The following is a 17480-nucleotide window of genomic DNA, read 5'->3' on the forward strand; positions in this document are numbered from 1 at the left end:
CATCAAAATTTAATATGAAATCTTGTACTCACATTTACATTACATTTTACTTTATATTTTATACTTACATTTTACTTTATATTTTATAAACTTGCCAAATCTAATAAACCCAAATAAAAATGAATTTTTAAACCCATGTATCTTAATATAATTTATTAAACATGTAATAATCAAATACAAACCACCAAAATTTTCATAATCGCAACCTCAAAATTTCAATTATTTTCCGGGCCGGGCTAATTTGTGTTTTATTTATTTATTTTAAATTAGGCAAATCACAATAATCATGCGGTTGGATCCGGCCGCACTTTCCAACCAGCCTTCTGACGCTGTATCCAACAACAGCGGGGTTGCGACGCACTGTTCTGAAAGGAAAGAAGTTCGGCAACAACTTTCGGCATTGAAGCCGGCACATGGTCTTCTGACCATGGAACCACGTCTTTGAAAATCAAATAGAGCTCAAGATTGGGTTATTTACTGAGGCTGGCAGGGAATTACACGGATAAGAGAGGAGCATCGAAGTTCCGCAGCAAATTTTCCAGGAAGTTAGAGTTAGAACAGGGGGTTGTAAGTGCAACGCTAGGCGGCACAATTTAATTTTGCTTGGTGCAAGGTTTATGTCAAAATGTGGCACAAATAAACTGCTTGTTTCATGTACATCACTGTATTAATGGAAGTAATTTTTTTCCCTCAAACACAAGCATTTTGTCCCAAACGAGTTCTTACACACCCGCCGCACTCTTCCTTGCCTTCCATCATCTTCTCCAGCACAAGAAGAAAAAGAATAAATGCAGATTTTTCTCAATGCAAGGTCATTGTTTCTTCACAGTGGTCTATTGGAGGGCCTCCCAGAATATTACATTCTCGATTCTCTGCACTCCGACCTTGTTGCCACGGACACCCATTAACGACAGCAACAGCGACAACCGAAGAAGAAAAGTATTATGAAGTTGAGGTTGAAGATGCAGAGGACGAATCAGATTCTGATGTTGGGGGAGATAAAGACAACCAGCAAGTAAAGGGCAAGGGATTGAGGTGGGCTGATGTAGACGACAATGGATTGGATAAGGCGCAAAAAAAGCTCATAGAAGCTCTGCCTCCAAAGTTGTCTGGAAGGAGCAAGGCCTTGATGAAACATATAATTTGTTTATCAGAAAAGGATGATCCATCTGAATTAATCATGAAGTGGGTGAGAATAATGAAGCCCAAAAGAGTAGATTGGCTTGCAGTCCTCAAACAGATGGAGGAACAGAACCTCAACCATCCCCTCTTCTTCAAGGTCAGTGGCTTTTCAATTATTATAGATGTGCTTCTTAAATATAGATGGACTGAGTAAATTATTAACCAAGTTGATCTGTATTAGATTTTCTTCTCAGTCCACTAATGCCTTTACTGCTCTGCAATTTATGCCATACGAAGCTTCTTGGCAGTGTTATCAGACTCTTCGCAGTCCAAGTGGAGTCGGGAGTTTGACTATGTTTTAAGAGGTAACAGAGTCTAATCAGCTGAATCTGAATCAGTCTCGACTTATTCTTTAAAGTTTAACTCATAAATATCACCCAAACTCACTGTTACCACTCAAAATATCACCTAGGAGGAAAAGTCCTAACCTCAATGGGAGAGCCTAGACGCATTATAGGCAAGCCACTCACTGTCACCTTGGTGGCCTTGCCCGACCAAGGAGACTGCCTATCCCAGGGGGAATCCGTATGATCAATTTAAACTTATATTGTTGGGAGAGAAATTGGAAAATACTAGCATGAATTGACCACTCTTATGCTTAACTCAATCAAATCGATTCATTCCTCAAAGATGTGAGAATTTGCAAGTAAATTGTTGAATTAATCCCAAAAGGAGAAGTGAATGTCACATTATCCTTTTAATGCTATTACTAATGTTGAGATCAAGTGTGAAATACCCCGAAGTGAATGCTTAAATGGTTACAAACAAGTAGATTAATGTTGAGAACAAGTGTGAAGTAATCCCAAAGTGATGCTTAAATGATTACAAAATGTAGATTAATGTTGAGAACAAGTGTGAAGCATCCCAAGTGATGCTTAATTTGTTACAAAATTAGATTGATTCGAGTCACAAGGTAATGCTGAATCTAAAACCCCTGTTTAGATAGAGACCATTCACGTATGGAAATTGCAACAAGTAATCCATAGAGTCCAATTTTAAATACCATTCAAAAATTGCAACTGAAGACCATAAGCATAATGTTATTCAGATTTTGTGATAAATCATTTTTGCTTCACGTATTACTCCTTAAGAGAGTGATCTTATTCACAAGAATGCAGTGAATTTGAGTCATATCCAATATCTCTAGAAGCAGTGGGTATTGACACGCTCAAATAGCGCTTATCAAAGTGTTAGGTTGTGAGCAGTTGTGGTTATCAATTTGAAACATTGTCTTAGTACGTGTGTATGATCACAATATAAGCAATGAGATAATATTTCAAAGTATGGCATATATCAGTGTTATCATAAGAAATAGTGATTGCAAATGAATGAAAACCAAAAAATCTAAAATGCTATACAAATAATTCCAAGTGAAGCATTACTCTCTTGATTCTGCCTTAAACTGAATCTGCCCTTAAATAGTATAGCCTTAAGACAATATTCCAACCATTAAACTGTCGACTGAAAATTTTGAATGAAGTCATTTGGCCCACTTCTTGTAATTCGTCTCAAAGTAAAAACATCCATTCCTTTTTTAGCACTGGATCTGATATAATCGTTGCAAGTGCAAGTGCTGTGATATGCTAAAGCAAGGTCTAGAATTATTGCCAGTATTCAAGATATTTGCCATTAGCAAAACCTAAACCCTAACGTCCTCTTATTGGAGCAAGACTGCCCTTCTTCAAAGCTTATATCAGTTGGAAAAACAATGGCAATCCTTGCAAAAAACCTAGTCATCGATAAAAGAGAAACATAGAGGGAAAACCTCACATTGCATTTGTCCCTTAATTGCATTCTCCTAAAGGATTTTCAACTAAGCTTGGAGAGGAACTGCCACAACTCCAACCGTGACTTTAGCAAGTGAATCCTCTTTTCTATTTATAACATTCAAATTAAAACCTGATTAATAAAATAATATTTCGTTACAAAAGACCCTAGTATCCTCCTTTTTTCCCTTTGAGTGAATAAAATAGGCCCACAATGCCACTTGTCATCTCAATAAGGAAAGAGCTAGCCTCTAAATCTGTAGAGAAGACCTCAACATTGTGTCCTTATCCCAAAACACCTCAAAAGGTGACATATACCTTTAAATATGTGACAATGGATTAAATAATGTGTCCTATTTAGTTGGTGGTTTCTGCACTCATACAAGCTATATTCTCTTCTGGAAACTTTCCAGTTTTGTCCCTCAACATTCTCGTAGATGTTTTCTTCCAAATTGTAGGATGTAATTTCAGGTGTAATTTCCAGCATTACTTCTCAGTGTTCCCATAAATCAATACTGCAATGATTGCAGTGATTCCTGGTGTTGTCTTTTGAGTCACTGAGCAGTGGTGAAAGTCCTATTTCTGTTCGTTTGCTTAGAAGATTTTTGATGTTAGGTACCTTTCCTTGGTTTTCCATTTCCCCACTTACTGCTGGTTTTCTGTTCTTGTACTCAATAAATAGAGCCTTCTTACCAGCATCATTGAGGTTCTTTGCTTCAAATAGGGTAAATTCCTTTCTGATGTAGCCATGTAGTTCTCCTCAATTTTTGATCAACGTTTGAGGAACTTCTACTTTGAGATTTAGCAAGATTGCTGATTTCTTATATTCAGTGGTGTAGTCCTGAACAATTTTTCTTGTGTTTGTGAAAATATCACAATTAAATGGATCTTCTTGATATCCAATATCATAGAACTGATCCTTCAACAGCATTTTGAATGTCTCCCATGATATTATCGAGGGTCTCCTTTGCTGCTTCAAAGATTGCATATAGCTCCCTCACCTTAAAGCATGGTGGAAGATAACGAGGAAGTTCTCAAATTCAGAAGGTTTCAGGCTGTTTACCCTTAGCATCCTCTTGACGAGAATTTCCTTCTTTCTTGAAATTTACTGAGCATTCCTCTTTCTTTGTCATTAGAAGGGTCATCATCTTTGTTAACATACCAATATTTGTTTTTAACCGACTAAAGATGATCTTTGGTTCTTCTCTTTCTTCTTGGTGTTGTTTGTCAATATGAAAGACCGAATACACAATGCATGGGAGATGTAAAATATGATCTTTATATCAAATGGGGCCATTGCATACAATGAGGCAGATCTCATTTTATGTTACTAGTTATTTGTTGTACAACTAATTTCCCTAATCACTTTATTTACAAGTGAATTTGAATTAATCTTACCAAAATGCTTAGCTCCTTGAAGTCTATCTATTATGTCATCAATGCATGGCAATGGATATCAGTTTTTAAGGATGACTTTATTTAAGAGTCAATATTCCATGCACATCCTCTATAAGCCATCCTACTTTGGAACCAAAGCAATGGTGGATCCATCTGGAGATAAGCTGGATTGAATGTGGCCCTTGTCAAACAACTTTTGAATCCACCTCTTGATATCTTCATACCTTGTTTGGCAGAGCAAATCCTTGTTGCAATTCATTGAAGTATTTTGTGCAGTTCCAGGAACAACTCTGAGGAACACTTTTATAACTTGTCTAACTTCTTTTGCATTTCTGACTTCTCTTGTTGCATTGGCTTTGCACGTGATGAGGCCTTAGGGTCCTTGCTCACCCAATTGGAGAGTGCCACTTTCGCCTCTTTCTTTTGTTGTAGGGCCAACAAAGCAAACTGCCGCGAGACTTTGATTAATCTTTGTTCTTTTGTAGCTGACCCAAGCACCAAGAGTGTTGGATCTTCATGCACTATCACTGAGTAAGCTTGGCATTTGAAAAAATGATATTGGTTTAAGTGCCTTTGAAATGCATCATGATCCATAGGTATGATCCAAAGGACTAGTATCAAAACCACACTTTATCAACATAATCAACAAACTTTATATTACACTTGCATTGGATGTGTAAGTCCTTGTTCTTCTAATCCAACCCAAAGTGTAGCATATAGGGTGTGCAATTGTAGGTAAGTTGTGCCTTTTCACTAACTTCTAAGGTGATATTTAGTTGGCTACTGCTATCAAATATTGTGGTCACAAGTTCCTTACTGAAATCACAAGCTCCTTTGTCAGGATCTTAATGGAGAATCAAATTCTTGTACTTGGCATGACTAGGATGTAGAACTACCTTATGTTGTATTGTCAAGTATTCATGACTAGGATGTAGAACTACCTTATGTTGTATTGTCAAGTATTCATATCTACATTTCTCCCTGCTATGATGTACTCAATCTCTGGTGCTTCTATGGATGTAGTCCTTGTTGTCGCCTAAGATGTACACCTAAGTGTGGGAAAAGTTGTCAACCCCACAAGGTATAGTCTTTAAGGCGCAACGCTCAAAAAAGGGGCTGTCACCTATTCCCAACTCTTTCCGTTTAAACTCTCTCCTAGGCAAGCTATGGGGGTAGTCCTTAAAGATGATTATGAAAGGAAAACTTGTTGAAAACAACAAGTTCTAGGAGATCAAGGACAAGGAAATTACCACTCAGTGTAACTTGAAAATCGATATGGCATTCAACAAAGTAAAATGTGAGAGACCAGTGCCTTTATATAATGCTCAATTAAAATTATAATACTTGCAGAAGATGATACTCCAAGCTACAAGGATGGCAATGCTGCAAGACAAGCGTTAGTACAAGAGATAACACAATATTGAAATATGAGTAGTGAGATAGAACTTGCAAGATAAATGAAACTTGTACTTTGAAGAGATGCTCAAAAAGATAGAACAATATCAAAGGTCAATGAGCAAGTAATTCAAATGACAAGTATAAGAGCGATACAGTGCACTATTGCAAGTAAGATGGAATGTTCACAAATCAACAAATGCAAGATGAAGCAATGCTAGATGAATGAATGCAAGATTAGACTATGTGTGATGCAAGGATTTTGGTTGATTTTAAATTATATGCCTAATCTATGGTGAGAACTTCCCCTCAATTTCTCAAAACTTGGTAAGGACTGGGGTGAATTGCAAGAAGGATAGGTCGAGGAGGCACTTAGTCCATCATTAACGATACCCACCTAGCCTCCTTGACAATCCACGTGCCTTCATTCCTACAAGGGCTCAACTGCAAGAGAATTGCGAGGTCACGTGTTTTAACCTTACTCCAAACTCAAATTTATCAAATTGAATGAAAGTTAGGGAAGTTGGTCCTAAAATTTCTATCAACCAAGCTTATGCTTGGAGGTAAATTTTAGAGATGCAAACCTAGATCTAATATGCAAATGAAATGCAAATGCAATGTTTCAATGAGAGACAATTAGAACAAGATGCTTCAAAAAAGGAAATACCAATCCACTTATGATAAGATTACTTATAACACAAAATCACAATGAGATCAACTTATAACAATGATTCAATGAAACATTTAAAGGTTTTTTTAAAACAAAAATGAGTAGGATTTATATTAAATCCGTACCTGGCCACGACAAAAACTGGGAAATTTACATCGCTGCATCATAGTTTGATACTTCAAAAGTGCCTATGACAACTATGGACCCATTCCCAACTAAGAAACCAAAATTCCCAGAGATAAACAAAACAGAAACAAGTCGTGTAGAAAAAATACGACAAAATTGCAAGAAGAGCCTAATACATTTGAAACATCGCATACTAAAACTAGTCAGATGGAGAGAGAGTCTGGTTAAGATCTGGGCCATGAAACTGGTTGATGACTAGCTGAGTTGGCTTCGCACATTGCAAACTGAGACCATTTATGATGCCTCGAAGGGCATCAATTTCATCTTCAAGTCTGGCAATGTTCTACGACAGAGATCCAACAAATTCCCACAAATTACCTTCATCTGCCTTTTGTGGATATAACCTCACGTTTAAATCAGAAATTTTTTAGTTCATAGCTTCATGCGCTATCTTGCAATGGTTGCACACAGAGGCCATGGAGTCTAAGAAGTCGAACTGGAATCCATTGAGGGACTTGATGAGATGATAGGCGCTCATCCAATTTCCCCAGCGAAGTGATGAAGAGGGACTGCAGGATCGGACTTGAGAATTCTTCGTAAGTTATCAACTGATACCGAGGTGTTCCAACAGACGGGAAGCAAGATTGAATGACCGACTGATGAAACCCAAGCAGAAGGATGATCTCTGTGCAAACGTTCTTGAAATTCAATAACAAAATTAGTCTTCCAAGTAGGGGCCTTGGATTTCCAACAACTCCAGATAATACCGATTCCCCTATCTCGAATTTGTAGGAGGAAAATTGGGGTAGACCAGAGAATTCTTCCCAAAATGTCAACAGACATCGGGACGTTCCAACCTGCCGAAAGAAAGAGAGAACATCTAATTGTTGAAATAGAAGGAAAGAGGAGACCTTCTGGTAGGCGACCAAGGAACTCAGAAGTGAAAATCGACCTCTGAATAGAACTGTTGAATTTATAGCGATACCAGAAGAAAAGAACAAACCACTATATTTTGGGATGCTCAGAGCTACAGATAAACAAGGGAACCCCACCTGTGTTTAAGTCCATCCCGATTGGAGCACTGCAAATCCTCATTAATGGTCCAATCATGACATTCAAATATCCAAGGAACCCGAATTTGCTTCAAACGATATGCACCGTTGGAAATTCCCATTTCTTCTGAGTGAAATCCATCGGCATGCTACCAACACCACTTCCCACGCAGACCATTAAGGCAAGAACTTGAGAATTACCAAATCGCACAGATGAAGCAAGAAAGATTGTGGCAGGACATGTACTGCAAACTACATCCACGAGAGGGTGACGCCGGGCTTCTAGAGGGAGCATGCAGAGTTCCATTTCGTCAGAGGTGCACTGTTAGGAGGGGAGATATGAGGTGAGAGGGGAAGGTTGAATCATAAAGCATACAATAATTATAGAGGGAGGGGCAGCGGGGAAGGAGGGTAGGAATACATAGGGAGACTGTTAATTTTAGGCAAAATGGTATGTTCTATGCTTTAGAGCAATTTTACTTCAATTTCTTTAATAGCCCAGTACCAATATTCATATTAGCAATCACATCAACATGATAGTAAAATGCAGATAGAACATAAATATAAACAGTAGAAGACAAGCCAAGACAAGAGGACACAAGATGTGGCTCTAGCCAAGGACAAACCTCAATGTGGGGAAACCCTTGATCAAATCTTCTTATAGTCTTCAATAGTTCAACAGAGAGAGATAATACAATTTACAAATCTGATATTTTGTAACAACGATAAAAGAGCCCTAACCAGAAAAGTCAACGCGGGTCAACAGGGCAGATTTGACCCTCAACAATTTGGTTAATTTCAGTGAACTTCGGCCTCCAAACAACAAGATGAACCAACCCTCAAAACAGCCCAAAACAGTCCAGTCAAACCTTGTCAAATAGCCAACCCTACGGTCAACCCTAGTTGCAGCTAATGCTAGTCAAAGTCAACGCTTGAACTTGATTTCTGTGCCCAGAAATGTGGCCTGCCCAAACAGAAATATCTCACCCAAAAACGCAGTCAAACATGTCAACGTTGTTGGTCAACGCATGGTCAAACTGTCCAAAAAATTCTCTCCTGAAATTTCGCTCCTGAAATTTCGGACGAGTGGAGAGAGAGAGAGAGGCCCAGAAATCCGCACCCAATTAATGAGGAGAGAGAGAGAGAAGTGTGAAGATGAGATGATGATAAAATGACTTGAGGTCTCCTTTTATATGCAACATTGAAGATGAGCTGGGGGTTTGAATGCCTGTTTTGCTTGTTGGCCGACCTTGACAATTTGTCCATAATATAAATAAATTCATATCTTCATTTTTACATGTTGGAATCAGATGATCTTTAGATCAATCCTACACCTCTAGGAGAGAGGAATCCAGGAAAAATATCAACTATCATAAATAAGATGATCCATGTGGAGTTTGGCCCTAGTTACCAATTTTAATAGAAACAATATGAAGTGGGTAGGGGATAGAATATAGAGATTTAATGCCTTCATTATAATATAGGGGATGGGATAAAGACGTTCTTCTCCATTTATGTTAATATGGCTTTCTGCTAACGAACATGCCTTATTGGCCAAAGAGTCAGCTTCAAAATTTAATTGTTGGAGAACGTGATAGAAAGAGACATGAGAGAAACCAGAGAGAATACCCTAGATTCGATGATATAATTGATAAAGGGTGTTATCTTTTGGTGGAGAGGTTTTCCTCATTTGACAGATAACTAAAGAGGAGTCTCCCAGAATTATGATTTTTGATATGCCTCTGCGCAAACCCATATATAGCCCATAGAATTTCGCCTGCTTGTTGGTTTTAATCCCTAGACCCCTGGAGAAACTGTCCTTTATTATTCCATTAGGATCTAGGAGGATCCCTCCGCTCTTGCCACCCTTATGAAGCATGTAAAAATTACTCAATGAAACAAAGCCAAAAAGGAAATGACAATTACATGAAAATGTTAGAAAAATAACTCAAATGCCTTAATAGAAAATGCTCTTAAGGCGTTTCTTCACTTATTATATGTTATGAAAAATAGAGCAAGTGAGAATTATATAATGAAGCATAGTAGTTACTTCAAGCAATGGCAGATGAGATTGCTAATGAGATCTACTACTTTAAATCTAAAATACAAGTGAGTTTAAGACAAGAAGTACTCAAGTGCAATTTAGATCAAATAGCTAATAAGATCACAATAGCAATTAAATGAAGTTTAGATCTAGCAATGACTAAGTGAAACAATGCAAGAGATTAGATCCAAAATGCAATGAACATAAAACTAATCTAATGGATGCAAGAGACAAGTTAGTGATCAGATCTAAACTAAGTTAAGAAGTTAGTCACCACAAGAAGTCCTCCCTTTAATTAAGGAGGTGGAATGTTATGGGGATAAACCCAAACTCCCTCAAAGAAAAGATCCTTTTTATTAATGTGATTACAAAAGAAGACCCTTTTAGACAAGAGAAAGGGAATCAAGATCCTCAAGGAGGGCCTACAAAATTTACACAATAAGCACCAATGGCTCTCCTCAATTTACAAGAAGATGAATGAAGAAAATTACAAGGCTGTTACAATGAATTACAAGGGGATTTCCTCAAACAAATCTGAATCAGCCTTTCACCAAATTGTCAAATCAAAACCTCAGCGTCCCAAGTGAAGGAAGTCTACAAGATGAAGAAAGAGACAGTCTCCTTCTGCTCTTGACCTAAAGGAAAAGGCCTTAAGAATTTTAGTTTCAAGCCAAAATGATATGATATATCCTGTTGAGAAAAGGCCTTAAGAATTTTAGTTTCAAGCCAAAATGATATGATATATCTTGTTGACGACTCTTTGTCAACAGTCCAAGAAGCATAGTACAAAGCAACAAATCAATTTTTTTCAAATCATTGTCATCATTCAACTCCCATTTATATCATTGTAAACCTAATTTCTGCAAAGTTTATTATAAATGATGCTAGTGTGACCATTGAGTCATGTAATTGCACCTATGTAAGCCTATGATTTTTGTCAAAAGATTTCATCCTAGGAAGTTTTTTAACATCCCTGAATTATGTGTGTTTGTAAACGCGGATAATCAACAGAGTTTTTCTTTTAGTTATAACGTTAAAGCTAGGGTGGAATTTGTTGGCAATGTTTTAGGTAAGTTCTAGTGTTTATAGAGTTTATGTAAAAGTGTGTTTAGGAATAATTCTAGTGCATGGTTACTCATAGTTAGACTGTAGACACCATGGCTAAATTATTTTATTATAAACCACTTGGTTTCATAATAGATCATATTGTGTTGCAAAATTGGGTAATGTCTTGAGGGTCTATGACTAAAGGTGTTTTCCCCTTCCAAGGGTTGATGTTGTAATAATTTGATGTAAAAAATATTTTAGGTCATGGTTAATCATAATTAGACACCATGGCTAAAACATTTGAGGGTGGAAAAAATAATTAATCCCCTCTAGTCAATTAATTAATTTTTCTAGCAAAATTATATAAAAATCTTAAGCTAGAAAATTAATTAATTTTGAGTCAAAAATAATTTGAGAAGAATTAAATTCTTTCTAAGTGGAAAATAATAAAAAAATCATGGGTCAAAAAGAAATTAATTTTTAGAGGTCTTCCACCAAGGGAAAAATGAATATTTTAAGGAATTTTGAGCCCTTGGACCTTGGTGGTTAAGTCAAAGTCAAATTTTTGAGGAAATTACTCCAAAATATTAATTTTTGGCTTAATAAAAAATGGTTTTTAAGATAAATTCGAATTTTTCCTCAAAAATAAAAAATCGACGGTGGAGATTAGAAGAAGAGCATAATACTACATAAGAATTCCGTTCAGCAAGGGAATTTTGACAATTAAAAACTGACCCCTAGACACAACCAAATTCTGTGAAACTTTATATATGATCTAGTATGACATTTTACATTGACTCTATACACTAGGATTCACTTAAGACTTTACCATCAAGCCTCACTCTAGTTTTGGGGTATATTTGGGAGAAAAACTTAACTGATTGTAAGTGTTGAAATACACAAACAAAGAGCTAAGGAATAAAAACTCCCTAGAGTGAAAAGTCTCTAGCAAAATTTCTTAAGCTACATAGATGTGTTATATGGTTTTATATACAACATACTAGAATTATTTTTACATCATGACCCTGTAGGGCTACAAAATTTGGATTACAACATGATGACCAGAAGTTGCATGAAGATGATGAAATCTGAAAAAATTCTAATTGTTTTGACCATGATGGCATGCTCAAAAGTATACTCTGACATGGGGTAGTTGACACTTGAGTGGTCAACAGTCCCAACATTCATTCTTAGAATGTCCTCTGTGCTTGCAATAATTGCAAATGGAAACAATCTTCTTCTTTGCTTTGTCCTTCTTTTGGCAATTTGGAATGAGTCTTCTGTTGTACAGTCCAATTGAATGTCTTCCTTTGTTTCCCATCTCTTGCAACGATATTCTTTCCATGTCTGGGGTTAGTGCGAGCAATATTATTAGGCTCCTTCCAACTGTCAAACATCTCAGGTTCCTTTTGAATTGGTGTTATCAGTGCACTAATGGACTTGGTGACTAGCTTTGCTTCCTCATCCATCACTTTGAGCTGAATGGTTTAGTGTTTGAATTCTTGAATGTAGGCACCTACTATCTTGTTGAACTTCTATCACAGGTACTTCCACTATTTTAGTTGTTCCTTCCAATAATTGATGGGATGAAATTTGATGGAGACTTTAGATTCATTGAACATCATGGCCAATGTCGAATTGAGGTTCACCATATGCTCAGATAAATTCTTGTTAAAATTCTTCATCACATGGTAATAGTCCTAGTCTGATATGTAATCTACCTACCTAGGAAAAGATAAAACTGAACTCTCTATCAAAATTGCAAACCTGATTTTTCGTAGGAATCAGAATACATCATTATGAAGAAAGTAGTTCTTGCCGCCTAAATCCACACCTAAGGTTAGTGTGGAGAAAATCCCTAACTCCACTTGGTGTGGCCTTGGGGGCAAGCTGTGAGTTGGGGCTGTCACCCAATTCCCAACTCCTTCGTCTAGGCTCTCTCCTAGTCGAAGCCAAGGGGGGTAGACCCTAAGGAAAATCTAAGGCTTGGTTAGTGCTACACTAAGCAAGTTCTAGGAGATAAATGATAAGTTAGCCAAGAGATACATCAACCATCAAATTGCAAATTTACAATAAACCACTTGAACCATGTAAATACTTCAACAAGTAAATAAGATCACCATGAGCATATAGAGATGAACAAATATATAAAGCAATGATACCAATATGAAGGATACTTTGCAAGAAATAAAATGATGAGACCAGTGCCAAATAAGTAAACTTGCAAAATGAAATGCTCAAGGGAAGAAATAGTACTTGTAAAGTAAGAACATGCAAGTGAAAAAGATAGCAAGTAAAATGCTTGAGATACAATTGTACTTGAAAGTAAGATTTGCTCACATGAAATATACTTGAAAGTAAAATTGCATCAATAAAATAAGAGATACTTCAAGATAAGCAAATGAGCTTCAAATGAAAATATTTCAAGTACAAGAATGTAAATGCTTGAAAGTAAATTTAAAATACTTGCAAGTGTAAAATGCTACTTGAAGGTAAATAATGCTTGAAAATGAAACTTGATCAACTATGGCATGAGATAACTTCAAGATAGCATAAACATAAGAGATATTGCAATGATGTAATGTGTGATGTAAAGTTCTCTTGGTTTATTTTATTAGACCTATTCTAAGGTGAAACTTCCTCTCTAGACCTTCACCCTTGTAAGGATAGGGATGGTTGCAAGGAGCCTCAAGTGGAGAAGCTTAGCTTCATTAATGAGTATCCACCTAGTCTACCAAGTCAACCCACGTGCAAGCGCTCCAACACTAGACTAAGCCGAGCTTGAACTGCCAAGTCACATGTTTACCTTTCTCCAACTTGGGTAAATGAATATTGAGGAAGGTGTCCTATTTGTCTATACAACCAACTTATGTTGGAGGTTGATTTTAGTGAACCAAAATGATCAATCTCAAAGTAAATTGCAAATGAAATGAGACAAATTGTAATGAGTTAGTAAGCAATCTAAATCAAATGAAAGCAAAACTATCTATAGAGCATGTAATTGGAAATTAGAAAATTTGCATGTAAATGAAATTAAACTAGCATGAAGAAGATACTTGCATGGAAATGAGATCAAACTATGAGAGCATTAACATGTAAATGATCAAGTAAAACTTAGCATGTAGTGATAGTCAAGTGAGATAAAGCATAAAATAACCAACTAGCTCAAGATCAAATGTGCATTAGTGAATGGAGAGAGAGTGCAACTAGATCATGAAAGTCTCATAAGCATAACATGGACATTAGCATGAAACAAAAGGAAATGTAAGCTAGTCTACTTGCGAGAAATGAAAAGAAATGAAAGAGGAAATTACAACAACCACATTGTTGCAAATGCTAGCGAGAAAGGGTTCCTTGATTTGTGCCTTAATCAAAGGAACCGCAATAAGTTTCTCTTTGAGCATGAACGGGTTCTTATGAGCTAGGAGCTAATTTATAAAAAGTAGGATGAGTTTCTAAAATTTAGGGCGAATTCCGAAAAGTTAGGAGTGCAAGAAGCAATTGACTAGTGCTAATTAGTGGAAGGCCAAGGCTATTGTCTTCTAGTGCTAGTTATTTTGGGCAAAGGACAAGTTGATTGAGTCAGGATCCTAAATTATAGGAAGGACAAGTTAACACAACCAACGAGCTTTTGTTAACTAGTCAATCAATAACTCGACTTTCCTCAAATAGAACTTGCCAGTAATATCCTAATCGAAGTGCTTATAAGGAGGAACAAATGCACAATTTGATCATTGTCTTGTAAGCACGAGTTGGTGAGATAAGGCAATAGAGAGCACAAGTTGGTGCTTGTGTGTTGAGGCTTGTGTGAGTTTGCTAGAGCGTAGATAGCAATCTTGCAAGGATTTCAAGCCTGGTTCAACGCAGGAAAACAAGGTTGTTTCAGACTGAAACAAGTTGTAAGAGATCTAATGCTTAATTTCTATCAATAATCAAGCAGAGGGTTTTCCCATTTGGGTTCCCTAGAAAAATATTGTGTTTGTCTTGTGTGATTGTTGTTATTTTTGTTCCTATTCCGCTGCAAAATAAGTAGAGAAATTTTGTGTCTATATGAAAAGAAATTAGTTTCAGATTGTTTATATTAGTAGTTGCATAATTTCGTGGATTTTCTACATGGTATCAGAGCAGTGAACAAAATCTAGACCAACACACGAAGAATGTTGTCTTGAAAGGCAGCCATTCATAGATCCACAAGTGCAAAGATCTCTCAAAGAGTGTCTATGCATGATTGAATTCTGTCAAGTATTTGACAAGGAGACCTAGATATGCAAGGGCAACAAAGCTTATGGAGAGATAATGCTAGGTGGAACACTGTCCTAGTGGTGATTGGACAGAGATTTGAAGCAGTGTAAGAACAATAAGTGTATGGACTATTAGTGGCTGATTTGTAAGCCCTAAATCAGTCAAAGAGTTGACTGTGTGTACAGCGTGGGAAATTTTGGAGGCCTCGAGGAGAGTGACAATAGGGTTGATGTGTCACAGTGACAGGGTAGATTTGTGTGCCCTAGGGATAGCGTTCTAGAGCAACCAAAAGCTTGACAAGTGGGTAGTCGTTGAAGTCCTCATGTACAATGATCATTGAAGGACTAATGAGATGTTAGGAGGCAGAGTTGTGGAACCCTAGTTCAGTGGGTTGCAGATGGCCAAACCACTGATAAGAGGGCAGATCTAGAAGATTCAATGAGAAAACTTCTTAGTGGAGCTAGAGGCCTGCTAGTTGGACAGACTAGTGAGCCAAAGTTCAGTGACACAAGAATCGTTGTGATCATTGATAGTGGCAGATTGTGGAGTTGGAGATGCACGCTTTCTAAGGGAGCAAAAGTTGCAGTGATCAGCAGAAGAGGAGGCAAAGTACCTACCAGATGTGTTTAAGGAACATCCTTCCAAATGACCGGGAACAAGAAGAGTTTCAGCCACTTGAAGAAGAAGAATGTGCAGGTTCATATTGAACTCGGTGATGATGGTTAGTATGCAGCTAGAGGAGTTGGTATTGTCAACTTTTAGAGGGAGACAGGTAATCTTCTTCATCTTAGAGATGTTCTTGTTTCAGGATTGAGGCAGAATCTTGTTTTGGTAGCTACCCTTGACTACAAGGGATATGATATCATCTTCAGCAGAGGTAAGGCTTACCTTCAACACTTAGCTTCTGGATGTAAGAAGTAAATAGGTGTGAGGGTGAAGAATCTCTACAAGTTGTCAGTAGAGACAGATGCAGCCATAGAGACAGATGCAACCTTGAGCAACAAGGCAGGGAGAGCTCAGAGTAGAGAAGTGGTGGTTGAGCAGGATATAGCTCTCAAGATGAAGCCTCAATCAATATCTTAGTTTGAGTCTAAGCTAGTTCACAGTTGGGTTAACCAGCAGGACGATGAGGAGCATAGCCCAGGGCGAGTGGAGGCAACCACTCAGTTAGAGACTCCCAGTATAGGGAGAGTTTGAGCCAAGTGGGCAGAGGATTTGGTTAAGGGAGATCATAAGAGAGTTGAATCTTCCAGTGTCACTTCCAGCTAGAGGAAGCAACCACAGAGGTACACAAGGTACATGGCACTTATGACTGAAATGATGGACTTGCAGAGCATGGTGGGAAAGAACAGGTCTTCAAAGCAGGTTCCCCAGAAGAAAGCAGGGAAGCTCCTAAATTATAAGAAGGTCGAGTTAACACAACCAATGAGCTTTTGTTAACTAGTCAATCAACAGTTTGACTTTCTTCAAATAGAACTTGCTAGTAATAGCTTAATCAAAGTGCTTATAAGGAGGAACAGAGGCACAATTTGATCATTGTCTTGTGAGCACGAGTTGGTAAGACAAAGCAGTAGAGAGCACAGGTTGGTGCTTGTGTGAGTTTGATAGAGAGCAGATAGGGATCAACAATCTTGCAAGGGTTTCAAGCCTGGTTCAAGGCAAGAAAACAAGGTTGTTTTTAGATTGAAACAAGTTGTATTTGTAAGAGATCTAATGCTCAGTTTCTATCAATAATCAAGTAGAGGGTTTTCCCAATTGTGTTCCATAGAAAAATATTGTGTTTGTATTGTTAAAATTTGGGTACCAGAGGACAAGTGGTTCCCTAAGGCTTTGATCTTTGGCCTAGGGAAAAGTGTCCAAATTTATTTGTACTTTTCTCCTAAAGTGACTTTATAAGTGGTAAAGTCAATTTAATTTAAAAGTGACTTTATAAGTGGTAAAGTTACATTCTAATTTAAAGGTGACTTTATTAAACTCAATGAAGAATTAGAAAGTGAAAAAGTGAATATAGAAATAAAAAGCTAAGTGGGTCTTTATTTAAGTGGGTGAGTTAAAAAATAAAAAGTGAGAATTAAATGCACATTTATTCCCATCCCTAGATCTAAATGAATCTCAGCCATTAGATCTTAGAGTAACCCAAAAGGTCATTTAGAGAATAAAAGGAAAAGAGAAGAGGAAAAGACCATTCATTCTTTCATGAGCATTTGAGAGAAAGAGAAGAGAGAGCAAGGAGAAAATTTCTGAGCAGTGAGGAAGTGAAGGAGAGCAGCAAGAAGACATTTCAGCAAATCTGGGTAGCAACATTTATTGGCACGCATCTCAAGGAAAAACCGTACAACAGGAGAAAGGCATAGAAATCGAGGAAGAGAGACAACAAGTTCTGGGCATGTTTTTCGAGGCTGGCTGTACAACATTTAATGCTATTTTATTGCTGTAAAAATTTCTGTTTTGGCTATTTGTTGATTGGCACGATTTTCGAGGTGGAGTTCAAGCACGAAAATCGAGATAAGTTGTAATCTGTGGTTGCTGGAATTTTTACTGTGTATTTCAGTTTCTCT

At 37.3% G+C, this 17480-nt stretch overlaps 1 protein-coding gene across 1 annotated transcript in view; it reads left to right on the top strand.

Moving 5' to 3' along the window:
- Window positions 1-275: 275 nt before the first annotated feature.
- The window catches only part of LOC149233418 (Tetratricopeptide repeat (TPR)-like superfamily protein), a 76510-nt gene continuing 59305 nt past the window's right edge, over window positions 276-17480 (top strand). The window contains exon 1 of the mRNA XM_089379749.1: window positions 276-1279. Within this exon, the coding sequence (XP_089235875.1) occupies window positions 653-1279 (627 nt within the window). The 5' untranslated portion in view covers window positions 276-652. The remainder of the gene's footprint in view (window positions 1280-17480) is intronic.

This window comes from Pinus tabuliformis, chromosome J (genome assembly GCF_031772625.1).
Source record: "Pinus tabuliformis cultivar Carrire ecotype Pingquan chromosome J, CPIR1, whole genome shotgun sequence".
Taxonomy (NCBI): Eukaryota; Viridiplantae; Streptophyta; class Pinopsida; order Pinales; family Pinaceae; genus Pinus; species Pinus tabuliformis.